Source organism: Molothrus aeneus, chromosome 30, assembly GCF_037042795.1.
Source record: "Molothrus aeneus isolate 106 chromosome 30, BPBGC_Maene_1.0, whole genome shotgun sequence".
NCBI lineage: Eukaryota > Metazoa > Chordata > Aves > Passeriformes > Icteridae > Molothrus > Molothrus aeneus.
In genome coordinates, this window is record NC_089675.1 from 859,480 (window position 1) to 877,974 (window position 18,495).

Genomic DNA, 18,495 nt, shown 5'->3' on the forward strand with positions numbered 1-18,495 from the left:
CAAAAAGCTGTTTCTCCTGTCCTGGCAGCAGCCCAGGTGCTCAGAGACAGCCAAGGGACCCATGCTGTCCTCTGTTCTATTTCCTCAAGATGAAACACATCACCCCAGGTTTCTGAAGCAACTTTTAATTGGAGATAAGAGTAAACAACAGTATAAAATGGTAACAACTTTGAGAAGTTTCCAAAATTCTGCTCCTGATTGACCGTTCCATTGCCCCCAAGTACCATTGAGTAAAAAAAGAGAAGCAAAGCCCACAGCGTGGCTGCTCTTCCAGCCCTGGGTTCCTCCACAGCTCTAACATCAGAGCAGCAACAATCACTTGTCTCAGAGTACAGGGCCAAAACATCTCATTTTTTGGAGAGTTAAACCCAGCCCACCAGTTCTGATCCTCCCTCCGATCCCAGCTTAGCCAACTGAATCCAGTAGGTCTAGAGAAGTCCTCAAACCCACAATTTGCAACAGGAAGAAAACAATTTAAAACGCCTGGATTATGCTGGTTATCTCAGGGGCAATAAACCACCCCCCCCACCCCCTTGCAGAAGGCTTTGGTCAAGACTTCAGAGGGGTTTGCAGCACCAAAAGAGGCAGCAGACGCTGGCCTGGTCCCTGGTGGCAGCAGAGATGAGCAGCTGGGACCTCCCCAGCAGCCTGGGGCGAGGCAGAGCAGTGGTTCTGGGTTAGCACAGTTCAAAGCTCAGCTGGGAGCAGGGTCTCTGCCTCACCCAGGGCAGCTGGCACGTGGAACCTGCGTTCTCTGTGCTCTGAAGTGGCTCCTGGAGAGCATCAAGAGCTGCTGCAGCTGCCGGGAGTGAACCGTTGCTGAGTGGCACTGAACCCTGCGGTCCAAACCTGCTCTGCCTCGAGCTGATCCCAGTAAAAGCCAGTTTGTCACAAACAAAGACACCTCTGCAAATATCAACAGAACTCAGGAGTGTTTCCTTGTCCTTCTGAAGTACAAAATGGCTTGAAGTGAAATCTGCAGCTTTGTTTTTGCCCCCGTCGTTGGCTTCATCCCTTGTGCCGTGCAAAGCCTCTGACTGGTCAGGGTTGTGCCCGTTTCAGGTCTGCTGGAGGTTTCTGGGGAAGGGGTTTTTGATTAAAGATCACTTGGGAATGTGGAGCTCAACACAACTAGATATTGAAAGAGAAGTTCGTGTTTGCTCAAGGCCAGCCCAGGGCCTTACTCCTCTCCTGTCCACTGGCCAGCGGCCACGTGGCCGTTCAGGCGGTTGGAACCGTTACTGGAAGTGCTGAAAATTCCTTTTGTGCTGTTGGAAGTCACATCCTCCTCCTCAGAGCTGCTCTCCACGTCACTGCGGTCATCCTTGGATACCTAAACATTGCCAGTGGAATTGGGGAGTGGGAGAGGAGAAGGGGAGTTGAAAAATTGACAGAAACCAGCAGTTAGAAGGTTGTGTCCCTGTGATGAACCACCTTCACTCACATCTACCTCCTACATCTGAGCCTGGCTCAGTTCAAGCTCCCAAGAAGGAGCCTGTCATCACATTAGGAGCAAGACACAGACACCGAAAAAGACAATTTGCAAAGATGAGCTCCATTTTCCAAATATTCTGTGTATCTGTGAAAGCACTTCACTCTTGTTCTCACCAGATCAGATGATTCTACAGATCTGGTGTTGTTCTTGTCTTCCAAGGGCTCCTCTCTAGATCAGTTAAAGGCCATTTTTCTAAACCGTTTGTTTTGAATCAAAAATTTCTCATGCCACGATCACAAGTGGGTCCAACAACCAAAAACCAGGAATGTGTCAGTTTGAGAGAGAACATTTTGTCCTACAGGGAGCAGCTTTGCTATTTTAAAAATTAAGCAGCTTTATTTATCACATCACTGCTCCAACAGAGCACCTCCATTTCCACAGCCCGTGCTTCATCTGGGAGAGACCATTTAGGAGCAGGAGCCTGTTTGGACAGGGCATGGAGAACAAAGACAGTGTCTGATCCAGCAAACACCTGTTCAGAACAGGAGCAGCCTCAGCTCAGGGACCCAGATCTGCTTACAGAGCCTGCCTTAGTTCAGAGACTGCTGCAAATCCAGCTCTGTTGGACTTGCACGTGGGATTTTGAACGTTCCCAGCAGGAAGGGAGGGGAAGAGCCCATAAACCCGGCCCCAGCTGCAAACACACACCTGGCGTGGTGGCAGGTGCCAGAGCAAACCTCCCCAGTGTGAGCTGGGCCTGGAGAGCAGCCCCTGCTCTGCCCAAGGCCGCTCCTCACTCCCCTCCCTCTGCAGCCTCAGTCACTCCATGTGCCAGCACTCTGGCTTGCAGCTTTCCAAGGAGTCCAGGATTTCACTCTCCTGGAGTCAGGGTTAGGGCTCTGCAGCAGCAGGAAGTGGTTGAACTCCAGGGAAGATCTGGCTGGAAGCCAGGTGAAGTTAATGATCTCCAGGAGCTTTTTGGATGTCCTGGCTTCTGCCTGTTGCCAGAACTTCTGCTATCTTTCCACAATCTCCTGCTATATTGGAAGTTCAAAGGGTCACTGGAAGGAAGCAGAAATCCCTTGACATTTTTTCTGTTCTTGGGGGAGAAGTGGCTGTTCACTCCTTTTCACAAGAAGGAGGGAATTCCTCCTGCCCTCTGCCCCTCAGTGTGGTGCTGATGGGGAGCAAAGACAGAAACTGGAGTGTGTGGGTGTGTAAAAGCACAAAGTGAAGGTTGTGCAGGCAGGTGACAGCAGGTGAGAACAGACCCCAGGACACTGCTCTGACCTTTGGAAAAAACAGTATTTTAGCACTCTGTCAGGACCAGGGAGAGAAGGAGAAGGCACCAGGGCTCTGCTTTTGTCTTGGGGCCTCGACACAGACGTGTTTCAGTGAACAAACAGAAACACAGGTCACACTTACATGCACAGGGTGAAACTGTCCAGCTCCAATCTGGCACAGAGAAAAGGAGAAAAGAATGAAGAAGACAGAGCTTAGAGTCCTTTCTCTGGCTAGGTCACCTGGACAGGAGAGAACCAAGGAAAGGGAAAAGGTGTAGAACTCAGGATACAGAAACAGCTGCAGAGAATGAAAATCAGGCATTTGTAGCAGCAGCTGTGGGGAACAGATGAAGAGCTCGTACCCTGAAACCTGCTTGCCCCCAGAGCCAACCAGAATAATTATATTTTTCAAGGCCACATTCCATGTGTAGAGGCAGCTAAAGTCAAACACAAAATAATGCAGAGCCATCAGGGAAACCCAGATCAGAATATCAATATCTGATAGGAAAAAGCATTTGTGCTACTAAATCAGCTTTTTTGCTGGTTTCATAGAATCATGCAATGGTTTGGGTTGGAAGGACCTCAAAGCTCACCTTGTTCCACCCCCTGCCATGGGCAGGGACAATTTCCACTATCCCAGGTTGCTCCAAGCCCTGTCCAGCCTGGATGATCTTTAAGGTCCCATCCAAGCCAGGCCATTCTGTGATTTTTGACAGCCAGCAAACCCCACTGAATCCCTGGGAACCTTTTCCCTCAGCTCAGTGCCTGCACTTGGCAGACAGAAGCCAGTGAAGCAGCACAATCCCAGCACATCCCAAGGACCAGCTGATGTTGGAAAACATCCTGTATGTCCATGCTGTTGTCCAAAAGAGAGCCTGCTACCACCTTAAATTCCAGAGTGCACAACAAAAGTGTCATAATTGCCATTTTAGGACATTTGAGTGTACTGTAAAATGGAGTTATCCCCCTGCATGCCCAGGAGAGACTCCCTGCCTTTGAACACACGTGGGAACTCACAAGTGCAGAGCAATCAAGGTAAAAACCACCATTTTTGTGAACTCTTGATGCAAGTCCCTTAAGAACCAACACCAGCCCTCACTGAAAAGCTCAATGTCTCACGATTTCTTAATGGGGCTTGTAGGAATGATGAGCCAGAAGCCTCCCTCAGCCTTACCTTGCCCCTCACCAGGGCCTTGGAGGCCGTGCGGATGATGAGGTAAGACCAGATGACGTGCAAGACCTGCAAGGTCACCAGGAGCCCATTGAACAGCCACCAGGAAGGGTAGGGACCGATCAGCTCCCAGCTTTCAAACAGGGTCGTGTTCAAAATCCTGAAAGAGATCCAGAAACACATTTGAGATCAGCTGTGCTCAGCTCCGACTGGAGGTGCCAGGCCAGATGCACAACAGTTTGTGTCTCACTGAGCATCTGCTGCTCTGCTCCTGCCAGAGTCAGGAGACTGAGTAAAGCTCATTAGGAGCATTTGAACTGAGCAACAAAACAGAACATGTGAATGTGCTGCAATTTGGTTACACACACGGGATCTGCTGCCAATTTTCTTCTCCAAAGCACAAGCATTTATTTATAAAAACTTCACAGGAAGTGATGTCAGGCTGCTCTGGTCACCAAAACAACTGTTAACACCTTCCTGCTTGGGCAGCTTTCACCCAGATTTAAAGATCAAAAATCATATCAAAAATAGGCTGGGCACAGGAGCTGCTCAGGGATTGTCCCTCTGTGAGGCTGTGGCCAGCTCTGGGCCCTCACAGCAGGGAGATATTGAGGGGCTGGAGAGTGTCCAGAGCTGGAACAGCTGGGGAAAAGGGGGTTCAGGGGGGCCCTTCTGGCTCTGCACAACTCCCTGACAGGAGGGGGCAGCTGGGGGGTGTCAGGCTCTGCTCCCACTGACAACAGGACAAGAGGGATGTGCCAGGGAACATTCAGGTTGGACATCGGCAGCAATTTCTTCATGGAAAGGGTGGTGAGGCACTGGAAGGGGCTGCCCAGGGAGCTTTGGAGTCCCCATCCCTGGAGGTGCCCAAGGAACAGCTGGACATGGCACTCACTGTTTCGCTGGGGATTGGTCACAGCTGGACTCAGTGGTCTTGGAGGGCTTTTCCAACCTCAAGGATTCTGGGATCAGGAAGGAATTTTGTCCCCAGAAGGGCTCCCTCCCTCCCTGGGTGCTCTTCTCTTCCCTCAGAGTTTTATAGATTCCTCCAGCCAGGCTGGAAGACTCAAACCTGCTTTATGGCCCAAGCCTTGTGTTTCTTTCATTACTGTTTTGCTGTTCTTGTTGCTGGGAGTTATTACCAGTCCTTCAGCAATTTAATAAACACTTTAGATTTTATGATGCAGAGAGGTATGGAGAGACCTTTAACAACCACATTAATTTCACACAGCTTTTAACACAAGAAAAGCAAAACAAGCTTTTCAAACAAGAACCAAAATCCCCCAAAAGGCAGCTCCAGAAGTATTTAACTCCTAGCAGGTTTATGAAAGAATGAAATGCAATTCCAGAGATCTGCTGATGTTTTACTTTACTAATTAGGGAAGGGAATACACGTGCAGGGTCTGCAGTGCTGCTGCAGCTTGCCAGATTCCTCTACAAAGCTGAGGAGTGACATTACAGCCAGTGGAAAACACATTAAAGATTTACAGGATGCTGAGCACTGGTGTGAGGTAAGAGCATCCCCTCACGACAGACAGCAGCTGCTAAAACAAATCTCTATTTTGTCCCTGGAAGGAGCCTATGAAGAAATAGGAATTAAAGCTTTTCTTCATCCAGAGTCCTTTGGTGCATTTACTGGAAAATAAGCAAGAGCTTTAACTGCAACCCTGATGCTAAAATGAAAGGATTGTTGCTGCCTACCAGGCACCCAGAAAAAATAGGAATGCCAGGTGCCCATGGCCTAGGAAATAAATGCAAGCAGTAAAATGCTGTAAGCAATTGCCACCACACACAATAAATGGACAACAGCTCATTAACCAAAGCACTGCTCCAGGTCTGACCTACTGAGGTGAGAGGGAATCTCATTATGGGATGATTCTCTCTAAGCCAATTATCCAGGGTTTTACCTCCCAAGAAACCTCAGACCTATTTCAGGCTCTGAATAGTCACGACACGAGGACAGGACAGAAGTGTCATAAGAATCAGAAACTGCAGTGATGACTAAGCCAAACACAAACAAAAATGACCTCAAGAGACTGTGCCTCACTTGTAATTATTTCTAGAACTTCTTCAGAGAAGCAGAGAATCCTTCAAGCCTCTCAGAGCAATTCTGGCTGACTCTGCCATCACTGCAGCAGGGGAGGGGCAGCTGTGATGGGACTCTGGGATCCTCCCCCAGTCCCTCAGCTGACTGGGGAGAGATTTCTTCATGTGCCTACTCAAACCTGCTGCCCCAAACAGCACCTGGGCCATGTGCTGCTTCAGGCTGCCTCGAGGGACAGCTGGGATGCTTGGGGAAAGCCTAAAACAAAGGCTCTGCTGAAAGGATTGGGAGAACAAGCAAGAGCTCCCAGCTCCAGTGCTTACCAGAAAGGGTAAATGCCCAGGCGGGTCACGATGAACACGACCCCAAAGAGCATGAAGAAAGCATCACACAGACGTTGGTACTTGGCATAATTGGCCAGTTTTGCAGCCTACAAGAGACAATAAACATGCAAATGTTATTCCCTTTGTGCACTCCTGTAATTACCGGGCTGGAGAGAGGCAAAAGATTCTCAATCACATTTGCACAGTTTGGAACAAAGAGGGATTATTACATTGTATTAGTATTTTTGTACTGTTATTTACATGGTCCTACAAGGATAATGGGAAGGACTATTTACAAGGGCTGGAATGCCAGGACAAGGGGGAATGGCTTCCAACTGCCAGAGGATACAATCACCCTGTCTGAGAGGGTGGGGAGGCCCTGGCACAGGTTACCCAGAGAAGCTGGGGCTGCCCCATCCATGCAAGGGTCCAAGGCCAGGCTGGATGGGACTTGGAGCAACCTGGGACAGTGGAACTGGGTGATCTTTAAGGTTCCTTCCAACCCAAACCATTCCATGGTTTTTTGACTCTCAGCACCCAAGCGGTTTGGAGGAAAAGCTGACAAGGCAGGATCAGCAGCACGAATTTCATGGCACATTTAAAGCAGTTTATCAAGAACAAGGAATGTCAGCTTGCTCCCCTGAGATCACACCAGCATTAGGGATGCCAAGATTTGAGAGGAAATTCACCTCCAAGAGGAAATCTGAAGCATCATGGAGGCACAGCACCAGAGTTCCAACCCGCACCATGTTATTCATGTATGAGAACGTGATCAGTCCAATCGTGGCCAGGTGATGGACGAACATGATCAGGAAGTCCTGGAAACAGGAAAACCAGGAATGAAGATTCTTTGGTTGTCACACAAATGCAAAACTTTGGAACAGAGCCACCCAACTGAGTCACTGGGGTCACAGGATTCCTTCAGTTCAGGCTGTGACTCCACAGCAATCACAGCTCATCACACTCCCACCATCTCCACAACAGCTTCCAGAAAGATCTCTCAGCTTTGGTGCTGCTGAAGTCAGAGCTCTGCCTGCTCAGGGATCAGCACAGTCTCTCTGGCACACACAGAGCTGTACCTGCAGACCCCACAGATGAGATTCAGAGGACAAGGTGACCCTTATTTTTATCTCCTCCTGGTTTTCAGACACACTGAAGTCCCCTCAGCTCCTGGGACACATTCAAAGTGCTGCTACTGCTGTCAGTGACCAAACCCTGCCAGGGCAGAGCAGGCACAGAACACCAGGTAAACTCAGCAGGAAGAACAAAAAAATGTTTACAATGCACAATATTCAGGGCTGGTTTGCACTTCAGCCCCTGGCTCCCTGTACCTCACCCAGCTGCCGTGGGGAATGTCATGCACTTGTTAAAGTCAAAATGAAATATTACAAACACAGTCCCAGAGGTTGTTCATCACTCCCTGTCTGCAGCTCCACTGTATTCCACAGTGCTCCACCTGCTCATATTTCAGCACAAAAAGCCTGGGTAAACTTGTTTTTTAACAGCCAATGCAAAAATTGGGATAATTTGCTGCTTTGCAGCTCATGTAAAGGAAGCAATAAGCCAGGATTTACTGGGGACTGTTCTCCAACAGCAACAATAAGCAAATCCTGGAACGCAGCATGACAGAATTAGATCTGAGCAACTGCAACCACTCATCATCTGCTCCTCACACAGATGAGAAATTCCTTTCAAAACCCCAGTTATTATTTCCTTAGAGTTTGCCATTTCCTCAGCAACTTCAGCAAGGTACTGCTTTGAGCAGCTCATTTTCTGCAAGCCTTTCAGTTAAATCTATTTTTAGGCAATGATTTGTTAACTTTGGATTGGGAGGTATTGAGTGAAGCTGCTCTGTCCCCTGGAAGGTGAAAGGAACTCAAGGATACACCAGGTCAGCCTTGCTCCTCCCTTTTTCTCAGGGCTCACAAAGGTGTAAATGAGGAAGAAAACATAATTATCACTACATTTTGGCTTTCCTGCCATGCACACTCCCCTTTTTTGTTAGTCCTATCTCTTATTATTGTTTTCATTATAGCTATTGAGTTGTTAATGCAATTCTGGGTCATCTCACCTTCCGTTTAATGTCTGTAAACTGAGAAAACATGAGAGACCAGTAGAAGGCCAGCTCCAAGATATAGTAATAATAAAGCCTGGATGTTAGAGGCTGGAAAACACAGAGAGAAAGTACAATAAATAAAATAATTCAAAATTTACATTAAAATCACTTTTTTCCTTCCTCCTTTTCCATCCCACTTTAACAATCTCAGCAGCAAATAAACATAAAGTAACTGAGTCAGATGTATCTGAGGAAACCCTGCTGCTGCCAGACCTAACCAGGATGTAAAGGCACAAAGAGTAAATGGCAGAGTTTTAATCCAGTATCAATAACAAAAATAAAAACTGAAATTGTCCAAAAAGTTGGAATTTAGGAGGTGTTTCTCTCATACCTGGAAAGGGTAGTTGTACCAGCACTGTCGTGTGTCCCAAAACCAGGGTGCCTAAAGGGAACAGGTAGGTCTTTATTATATATAAATAAGAAGTTGTATAAAACCCCAGTTTGTACTGGGTGTTTTCCTCCCCAGCACCTAAAGTCACCTGGCACTGGCTCACTGAAATTCCACCTTTATTCTGCCTTTATACGGTAAAAAAGCCTAGTGATTTAAAGTCTAATTTGTGCTGTCAATGTGAGGTCTGCTGCAATGGAAATTTCTAGAATAATCATACAGCTCTAATAATAATAATAAAGAGTCAAGGAGATGAACCTGTATCCCTTCAAGAGGGAAAGAGAAAAAAAGAAGCAGCTCTCCATAGCAAAGAAAACCCAAAACCCACCTTGTTTTTTTCCAACATTCTGGGGTAACATGTCAAATAATTTTCTGTTATTTCCAAAATGACAGATCTGTACAGAAGCTTCCCTACAGTGTAAAGAAGGTCTTGAACAGAACCCCCAGGAGCCCAAATCAGGGATCATTCAACTGCAACCCCACAGAACAACAGCGTAGGTGACAGAGCAACTCACCGTCCAGAGAAACCTGATTCCATAAAAAAATATACTGAAATAAAATGTAAATCTCCACCTGGAAAAAGAAGTAAAAAATAAACTTAGGACATAGAATCAAGTTTTGGTTAGCATTTGTGAAATTAATTTCAATAATTGGGGAAAATCTGACAAAATCTGATACCTGAAAAGCCTTCACCCACCTTCATTTCTAAACATTTCAGGTAACATAAACCTATTGCAGAGTTTTCACACCACACTTGGGTTTGCATCAACAGCCAGGTTTGAAACTCAGGGTGAACATGCATCATTCCATATTTAAGAGATAACAAGATAACAACAAGCAAAGCTGTTGTCACCCAGAGATATCCTGATGTATGCATTTTTCCCTCTTACCTTGTGGCTTTAGGTAGACAAAACCATACTGGGGGAGGAATTGAAAGTTACTGGAAAGGAAAGAAACCAGCAGAGGAGAAACAAGTCAGGAAAAAATGCTGAGGTTCTACTGCACTACAGAGAAAACTGCAGGAGCTTGGAGGGAACAGGGAACAAAGAATGGGGTGAAGAGAAGAGAAGAGAAGGAAACCAAGGAGTGTCTGGGACTGGGAAAGCCAGAAAGTGGGAATGGGAACGAGCTCTGGATGGGAATGGGGCCTGCAGGAGTGTCCCAGGGCATTCAGAGCCAGTGTGGGCATGGGGACACACAGACGGGGGACAGGGACACACGGACAGGGCAAAGGACACACAGGCACAGACATGGACACAGACACACAGACATGGACACAGACACATGGACACACAGACATGGACACAGACACACAGACATGGACACAGACACACAGACATGGACACAGACACATGGACACACAGACATGGACACAGACACACGGACATGGACACAAATGCAGAGACAGGGACACACAGGCAGAAAGACACAGACACGTGGACACACAGACATGGACACACAGATACATGGACACACAGACATGGACACACAGACACATGGACACACAGACACATGGACACACAGGCAGAAAGACACAGACACGTGGACACACAGACATGGACACACAGACACATGGACACACGGACACACGGACACATGGACACACGGACACACGGACACACAGACACACGGACACACAGACACACGGACACACAGACACATGGACACACAGACACACGGACACACGGACATGGACACACAGACACACGGACACAAGGACATGGACACACAGACACACGGACACACAGACACACGGACACATGGACACACGGACACACAGACACACGGACACACAGACACACGGACACACAGACACATGGACACACAGACACATGGACACACAGACACACGGACACACGGACACACGGACACTCCCAAGTGCCACAAAGGACCTGGCCCAGTGTCTAAAGCCGCCCAGCACTGACCCCTGTACCCCGTTCTGGTCTCTCAGGCATGCCCACAAAATATTTCAGAATTTCAAAGCCTCCTTTAACTGCCCTGTTTGCTGGTACAGGAATTTTGGCCCTGGTCTGGCAGAGCACTGCCCCCAGCTCATCTAGAGCTCTGAGATGAAGCCCCTCTGCACAAACATACATGCTCTCACAAAATTTAGTGAGGGTGGTGGGTTTGTCCTGGTTCCTCCGATGCCGAAACCAGCGCTGGATCTTTCGGACATCCCAGTCCAGCTGCTTGGACAAGCCTTCTAACCTTTTTCCATCTGGAGACTGAAGGAAAATGAAACAAATGTCATTTCTCCCACTCCTTAAGCTACTTTGAGTCCTGCACTATGACAGAAATAATGCACAGATAACAAAAAGCACACCAGGAAGGGACCACAGAGTCTGGAAGCAAGAACCCATTGCCACAAATGGTCATTCAGGGTTAACCTTCATAAGCCACTAATTACTTAATTACTCAGAATGGTTTTGGTTGAGCATTTCCTCACCTATTTCATCAGCTGACAGCACATTAAGACAAGGGATGTGACTGTTCTGTCTGGTAATTTGGGGGAGGAGCTGTTAAAGTGTTCTGTCCTACCTGTTAAAGCTGCACATCAATTCAAACAGCCCAGAACTCGGCAGCAAAGCTTAAAATGTTTAAGGTTTGCTACTCACAGCAAGGACAGGGAAACTTTAAAGTAAGAGTTGGTTTAACACAGTAGATATTTGTATATTCCATAAAGGCACTGTAGTAATTGTGTTATTTCTGTTATCAAAATTCATAAATGAAAATATATTTGAAGACTGAAGTACTTCAATGACAAATACAGATATTATATATCCCTGTTCTCCACCTGTCTGAATGAACATAAATGGATTTATCAAAGTGAACCAAACCTGGTAGCTCCCTCTATAATAGCCCAGGAGTGAGATAATTCAGACCAACTCTGCCAGGAAGCTCTACCACTGAAAGATGATAACACATTTTACTATTTGAGTTACATACCAACCACAAAAACGATGCAGAATGTTGATTTAATAAAAAATCATCAGTTCACCCAGCTGAAAATCAAAATCAGAGTAATTTGATTTTCAGCATTGAGACCGTGACTGTCCTGTCAATCCACCACACATCCCTCAGCACTTTCCTGGGATTTAATGGTGGGGAAAGCACCTGACTCCAAGGGGAATGCAGAGCTCCCAGCCCAGAGCAGCAGTGAAATCCTTCCCCTGCACCAGGGCCACCCCCAGCCTGACTCCCCACACCCCACAGCACACGGGCACAGTTAAAGGTTCCATCAGCCAGACAAATTCTGCACAGCCTGTGACCTCCTGCGTTTTCTAAACATTAATTTCAAGGACATCCCCTGCATTAAAGTTCTCCCAGCAAAGGGCATCAGATTCTGGGGATTTTTCAATTCCAAATGCCTCAAAACTTCAATGTTCCCACAAGGCAAGTTTTTTGAAGTTTCCCTTTATCTGCTCCAGTAGATGAGGTTCAGCATCAGCAAATCTCAACAGAAAACCTTCCATTTTGTTATCTTTAATGAAAATCGATTGCACTTATTCAATGCTGGATAAAGTACAGTGGGATTCTGTAAATCTGCAGGCCTGTGAGCTTAAGGGAAAGAAGGAAACAACCCAAAGAAAACACCTTCAGCCACCATTAAATGTCCTGCCCTTCATCAGGACATCCTTCACTGGCTGAACACCTCCCTGAATAATCCCCTTCCACTGGCAACTGCTGTCCAGCTTTACAGTAAATGGCAAAAATGAGAGGAAGACTTTCACAATAAAACCAATAAAATCAGAAAAAGAACTGAGCTCAAGAAAAAGAGGAACACGTTCCCAACAAAAGTGGAAGATGCTGGGAAATTTCTTGTTAAACCAAGAATCCCCACTGTACAACTTGGACCAAAGGCAGGGAGCTGAAGGAAGCAGCTCAGGCCTATCAATCAGGGGAACATTTGCATCCCAAAGAAGATTCTTCTGTGCACAAAACCATAGGGGAGTGAACTCCCATACAGGGAATTTACTTTGCTACCAGAAGGACGGGCCAGAGGCAAAGTAAAACCAGACCGAGCCCACTTGTGGAAGCAGAGGGTGAAATGTGCATCTCAATCCAGAAAAGTGGAAGCAAAAAGCCCCCCCTGAGACACTTCCAGGCCTCCATTCCCTTCAGGATGGAGGAGGAATTTGAAGCGTGACTCACCTTAGTGATGGATGTAAACACTTTCTCTAAAATTGCATTGGGCTGGGCTCTGTGAGGTCCACTGTCCTGAATGCCAAGGTTTATGGCACATGGCTTGGCAATAAACCTGCAAGAATTGCCCAGAAAGAGCTGGATTAAAACAAGATATTTATTTCCTTCCTCTGCCTGAATCACAAGGACCTGGATTTGTCAGCACCTGCAAAACCTGGTGAAAAAGCTTTTGAAATCTCCATCCCACTGCTTCCCAGGTGAAGAAACTTCTTTTATTAGTCCATGTGGTAACTACAGACACCACATACTGTGCACACCAGAATGAAAAATTAAATCTTAATGCCCTTGGCTTGTAAGGATCTGAATGTGCTCCCCAGGGAGATTCTCATTCCTCAGCAATAAAACAATAGACTGATAGCAGTCTGCTGTGGACAGAAATGCTGGAGATGAAGCCCTAAAACAAAGCATCTTGTTCCCAAAATAGGCCTTGGTGTCACATAGCTCAGGAAAAAGGGAAGTTCAAGTGACACAGCTCCCAAAAGTAACTTTTTCTTGGGGGAAAAATAAAGTGGCTCGTTTCCTTCAGGACAGACAGGAAGATGCAAGTACCCCAGTCTGAAAGATCCCTGATCTCGGGATCTCATCCATCCCACGTGCTCTGTGTATTCCAAACTCATTTAACTCTTCCTGGATTTTACAGCACATACTCTGGAAACAAGCCTGGGTTTGAAATAAAACAAATAGAAACATGATCCAAATGGCCAGGTTTTGCTGCACGTTTGTGTCAGAATGGGCTCAGGGTTCAGAGGGAAATGTCTGCATTACCTGACACGTGAATTGTTCCTCTCCTGTTGGTGGGCAAAAGGAGCAAAATTCAGTATCTTTTAATCAGTAATTTTGAGGAAGAACCTGTTTCTCAAACTGATTTTGAAAATCATTTGAACCATTAAAACCATTTTGCTTTCACAGAGAGATTGTTTCAGAGAGAGCTAAAATTACACATATTTAGGAGCCTCCCAGTGCCACCAAGCAGAAAATGCTGCTTTTTCCAACCACAATTGTTACAATTTCTCCTTGTGTTTAAAAGGAAAGATTAAAATTCAAGAGAATCGTGCCTTTAAGTGCTCCAACAGTAATTATTCTCAGGAATACTCACTGAGTGCTTCAGGAACAAATATCTGTGGCTGGGTTTAAGAACAGTCCCAGGTCGTGGAGTTTTCCCTTGAGGAATTACAGATCAGCTTGTGACTGATCCCAAAGGAACACCCAGCTCTCAGAAAACACTAAACAAACCACAGTCACTCTGGGCCCAGCCTTCCCTGTCTGCCCCAGTTCTTCCTGTGTCTCCATCCAGGATCTGTGAGGTTAAAAATCCCTCCAGGATCATCCAGCCCAAGCTGTGCCTGATCCCCTCCTTGTCCCCAGCCCGGAGCACCAAGTGCCACATCCCTGGACACCCCCAGGGATGGGGACTCCAAACCTCCCTGGGCAGCCCCCTCCAAGGCCTGACCACCTTTTCCATGAAGAAATTCCTCCTGGTGCCCAACGGGACCCTCCTGTCAGGAGTCGTGCAGAGCCACAAGGTTCCTCCCCCTGAGCCTCCTTTCCTCCACGCTGAGCCACTTTCCCACCTCCCTCAGCCTCTTCTCATGCTCCAGACCCTTCCCAGCTCTGCTCCTGTCTCTGGACATGCTAAACTACATTTCAATGCCCACAGCTTAAAAAAAAAATTAAAAAATAAAAAAGGAAGGAGTGATTTCCTTTGAGCTTGGCTCCAAAGGCTCACAGCTTCCGCCATAGTCCAGACCCCCAGCCAGAAATCCTGTCCTGATGTTGTGAAACATTTGGCAAGACCCCCATAAAAATGTAAAAAATATCAAGTATTAAATGTCCTTATAATCTGCTTTCCTGCAGGATATGCCACAAGTGCAGCACAGAAGTTCACACATGAACTTGCAGGTGGAATATGAAGTGAGTGGTGAATCCCCTGCTCAGACAGGGAAATCCCAAGCTGACCTCCTATTTAGGTAAACTCAGCAAGGTGAACTCACACTTCAAATTTTTGGTCCCAGAGCAGGTTTTCAGATGTGTTTTGCACTGAATCCCACAGTGACAAAGTTCTGCACAGCCCCAAAATAGACACAAATGCTGCCCAGACAGCAGAATTTCCATTCTCGGGGATTTTCAAACTGAACAGCAGAAGACCATGGGTGACCTGAATTGCCAGAACACTGGCCTTGCTTTGAGGAGAGGACTGGGTGAGGTGGCCTTGAAAGGTCCCTTTTAATCTAAATGATTTTATGATCCTCAACGAACTATACCCAAGGTCAACTTACTGCCAACACCTTCCAGCAAGAAACTCTCATCATATAAATTCTTCTATGAAACCTTTATCAGCAGGGATCAGCTCACACCCCAGCCTACCCTTTCACACTAGTTGTTAACACACACTGATTTTAAAACAGATTTTCAAGTGCACAGACTCATATGTTAGAACAAATAGTTCTCAGGCATGTTGTGCTTGACAAAAAGGCAAAATCTTTCTTTATGAACATTCCAGTTTGGCTGGTGACTCCTTATTACAGCTCTTAAAAGGAAGAACAATCTCCAAAGTGAGATGTATTGAATATGCATTTTTGAGTTTGTCTTTCCATAATCTCTCAATTTTGCTGTGTTAAGATTTAACCAATCCTCACCCTCTCACTTTCCACTGTCTTCACCTTCCTCTATGAGTCCTGCCTCACCCCTACAGTCATTAACTGCCCACAGACAGACAAATGAATTATTATTTTGTCAATGCCATGATGTAAAAGGTAGTTTTTAGTGGAATTCTAACTAACAGAAACGTGTCAGCGTTGTAGCACAAAGCACTTCCTCACAGTGAGGAGCTGCAAAAGGAGAGAGAAAAGAAGCAGCTCAACCAAAAGAGCTGCACGAGCCTGTAATTCTCATTCTGAGTCACCAAGTCCAACTGTGAAATGTGTGTCAAGAGAGACATTTGACACAATCAAAGCCTGAATTGGGATAAATGCACCACAGGAGTTTATTGAGACAAAGCTGAACTTTTATGACATGTTCAAAGTGGCTGGAAGAAACAGAAAGGAGTTTATTCAAAGATATGAACTTTTAAAATAAACAAACTAGAAACTGCCTGAGATGGGCTGTGACAATCTGCTTTCACTTTGGGACACCACTGAGACAAAGCTGAGATCAGGAACAACCCCCTCAGCAAGCAAACCTCAGCCTCTGAGCTTTGCTCAGATGATTTAACTCCACCCTAAATTAACATCACAAAAGAAATTTCATAAACCAGGGAGACGTTATCAGGACACAGTAAATGCTGCCTGGAGCAGTGTGCCATCAGGTGTAGTGCATCTTCCACAACAGCTCCAGGAAAAGAGAATATTCTGCACCTCATCCCCAGACTGACACCTGGATTAGGAACCTCTCCACAATATCATTTTTATTGTGTCTCACTATCTCCTTTCCTTATGTCCTGGCAAGTACCAAGGTTTGGCCAGGACCAGCACACACCAAGCTGAGATGGGATTTTGGCAGTGCCATGTGTGTTCCTGGGTTCTCTGAAGCCTTTTCCTAAGGGCAGAAAGACAGCATGGAGAAAACAGCCTCTCAATTCCTCACCTCTCTGCTGACCTGCTTCATTTTCCTCCTGTATTTGCCATCTTTTTACTTCATCCCAACCGCCTCTTAATTTCTGAAAGCTCAGGAAAATTCACACTTCTTACAGAAAACCCACAGAAAAAAAAAAACCTGACTCAATTCCCACTCACTTTAGTCCTGCAGCCTTTTTCATGCTTAGAAAATACCTATGGAATAATGGAATGGTTTGGGTTGGAAAGGACCTTAAAGCTCACCCAGCCCCACCCCCTGCCATGGGCTGAGACACTTTCACTAATCCAAGCTGCTCCAAGTCCATCCAACCTGGCCAACTTCTGCCCTTTCAAGGCAGAAATTTAAGATTAAATCAATGTTTAATGAACTACGTGCACAGCAATACAGGGTGTCTTGGTCCGTTTCACCTAAGGGTTTCCTAAGTAAGCCGCTTTACTAATTAATATCTCTGCCACCCACACACTGCGTGGCTGTGGCAGATCCACACCACACACACACAGGATCTACCTGTGCCCCGGGGCTGAGCTCACGTTTATGGATGCCCAGGTAAATGAGGAATCCCGTTTTACACCTGTTGATGGGCAGAGATGAAGATCCGCACTCACATCCATCGTGCCTGAGACAAGGGAGAGCCACCGAGTATTTAATAATACATCAGGCCATGTGAACGAGCCCTATTTCCTCATCCAGGAACTCAGGGAAAGTACAATAAAGCACACACGGAAGCCAAGTGCGGAGCAGCAGCCGCCAGCTCCGTCCGTCACCCTACGAGGTTCTCCCGGGCAGGAGCAGGAGTAAAAGTGAATTCCTCTATAAAACATGGGATTTTTCTTGGCACCACCTCAGCACTGCCGGACTTGAGGGGCCTCTCGTTATCCAGACCCACGGCAGTAGAGCCCCACGGGCTTGTGCATGTCGCGACAGACACGACTCCCGCGACAGCTTCCCGGGATTACACAATGTCCCCTTTCCACGCACGGAGGGCCTCGCGGAGGCCCCGCAGGGTGCGGGGGAGCCCCCGCCCAGCCACCCCCCGGCCTGGCCCGGCCCGGTGCTCACAGACCCCGGCGCTTCCCGGCCCCGCCGCCCCGGGGGCGGCCCCGCGCTCACCTCTCGAAGAGCAGCCGCACGGCGAAGATGCCGAGCGCCAGCGGGAAGGCGGAGAGGACGTGAGCGGCCCGCGGGTACTGCAGCCCGCTGCCCGGCGGGCCCGGCTCGCCGGCCAGGTCCGCCCACGTCACGTTGTGCGGGAGCCAGAACCGCTCGTTCCAGAACCAGGCCCGCAGCGCCGCCGCCGCGGCCGCCGCCATCTTCCGCCTGCCGCCGCCGCGCTCGGGCGGCCGCCACAGACACGGGGGCGCGGCCGAGCGCCGGCCCCGCCCTGTCCATCACGGCGGCAGCGAATCGGGCGGCAACCCCGGTCCCGAGGGGGCGGTGCTTGGGGAGACCGCGTCCCTCATCGCCTCAGCCCTGCCGCCGCCGCCACACGGTGCCACCGACACGGCCGGGCGGGGCAGGACGAGACCGCGCCTCTCACCGCCCGGCCACGGCCCGTAAGAGGCGGGCTTCGAATACACCGCTCCCCTTGTTGCATCGTCCGCTACAGGCGGTGCGGAGCAGAGACGAGGCAGCGCTCTTTGTCGCCTCGCTCCGCCCCTGCCGGCGGCCGCAGTTCTGGCGGTCACCACAGCCACCAAACGAGGCCAAAACGAGGTCCCGGCGCTCACCGGCACACCTGAGCCCGGCCCTCACTGCGGCCGCCGCTCACGGGGGCCAGGCCGTTGCTCACGGGGGTTCCGTTCCGCGGGACCCCTCGCGCGGCCCGTTACTTTGGAGCATGCGCAGTGCGGCGCCCCCGCGTTCCCGCCCGTGAGGCGCGCGCGGGCTCGTGAGGGAGGAGCGCGTGCACGGCCCCGCCACCCGCTCAGCGCGCCCTGAGGGAGCGGAACCGGAGTGACA

The 18,495-nt window shown here is 48.2% G+C and overlaps 1 protein-coding gene across 3 annotated transcripts; it reads right to left on the bottom strand.

Moving 5' to 3' along the window:
* Positions 1-109: 109 nt before the first annotated feature.
* On the bottom strand, positions 110-17,849 carry CERS5 (ceramide synthase 5). Of its 3 annotated transcripts, none has more exons than XM_066567834.1 (11): positions 17,647-17,846; positions 12,913-13,018; positions 10,855-10,985; positions 9,276-9,333; positions 8,704-8,754; positions 8,328-8,420; positions 6,946-7,074; positions 6,257-6,363; positions 3,893-4,049; positions 2,861-2,890; positions 110-1,333 (listed from the first exon to the last, which is right to left on the bottom strand). In XM_066567834.1, the coding sequence occupies exons 1-11, from the start codon at positions 17,844-17,846 to the stop codon at positions 1,181-1,183; spliced, it is 1,215 nt and encodes a 404-aa protein (XP_066423931.1). In that variant the 3' UTR covers positions 110-1,180. The 3 variants fall into 3 exon arrangements, 2 of the variants coding, with proteins under 2 accessions (XP_066423931.1, XP_066423930.1); XR_010785166.1 differs by having other exon boundaries at positions 1,319-1,333; positions 2,861-2,958; XM_066567833.1 differs by lacking the exon at positions 2,861-2,890 and having other exon boundaries at positions 17,647-17,849.
* Positions 17,850-18,495: the final 646 nt, after the last annotated feature.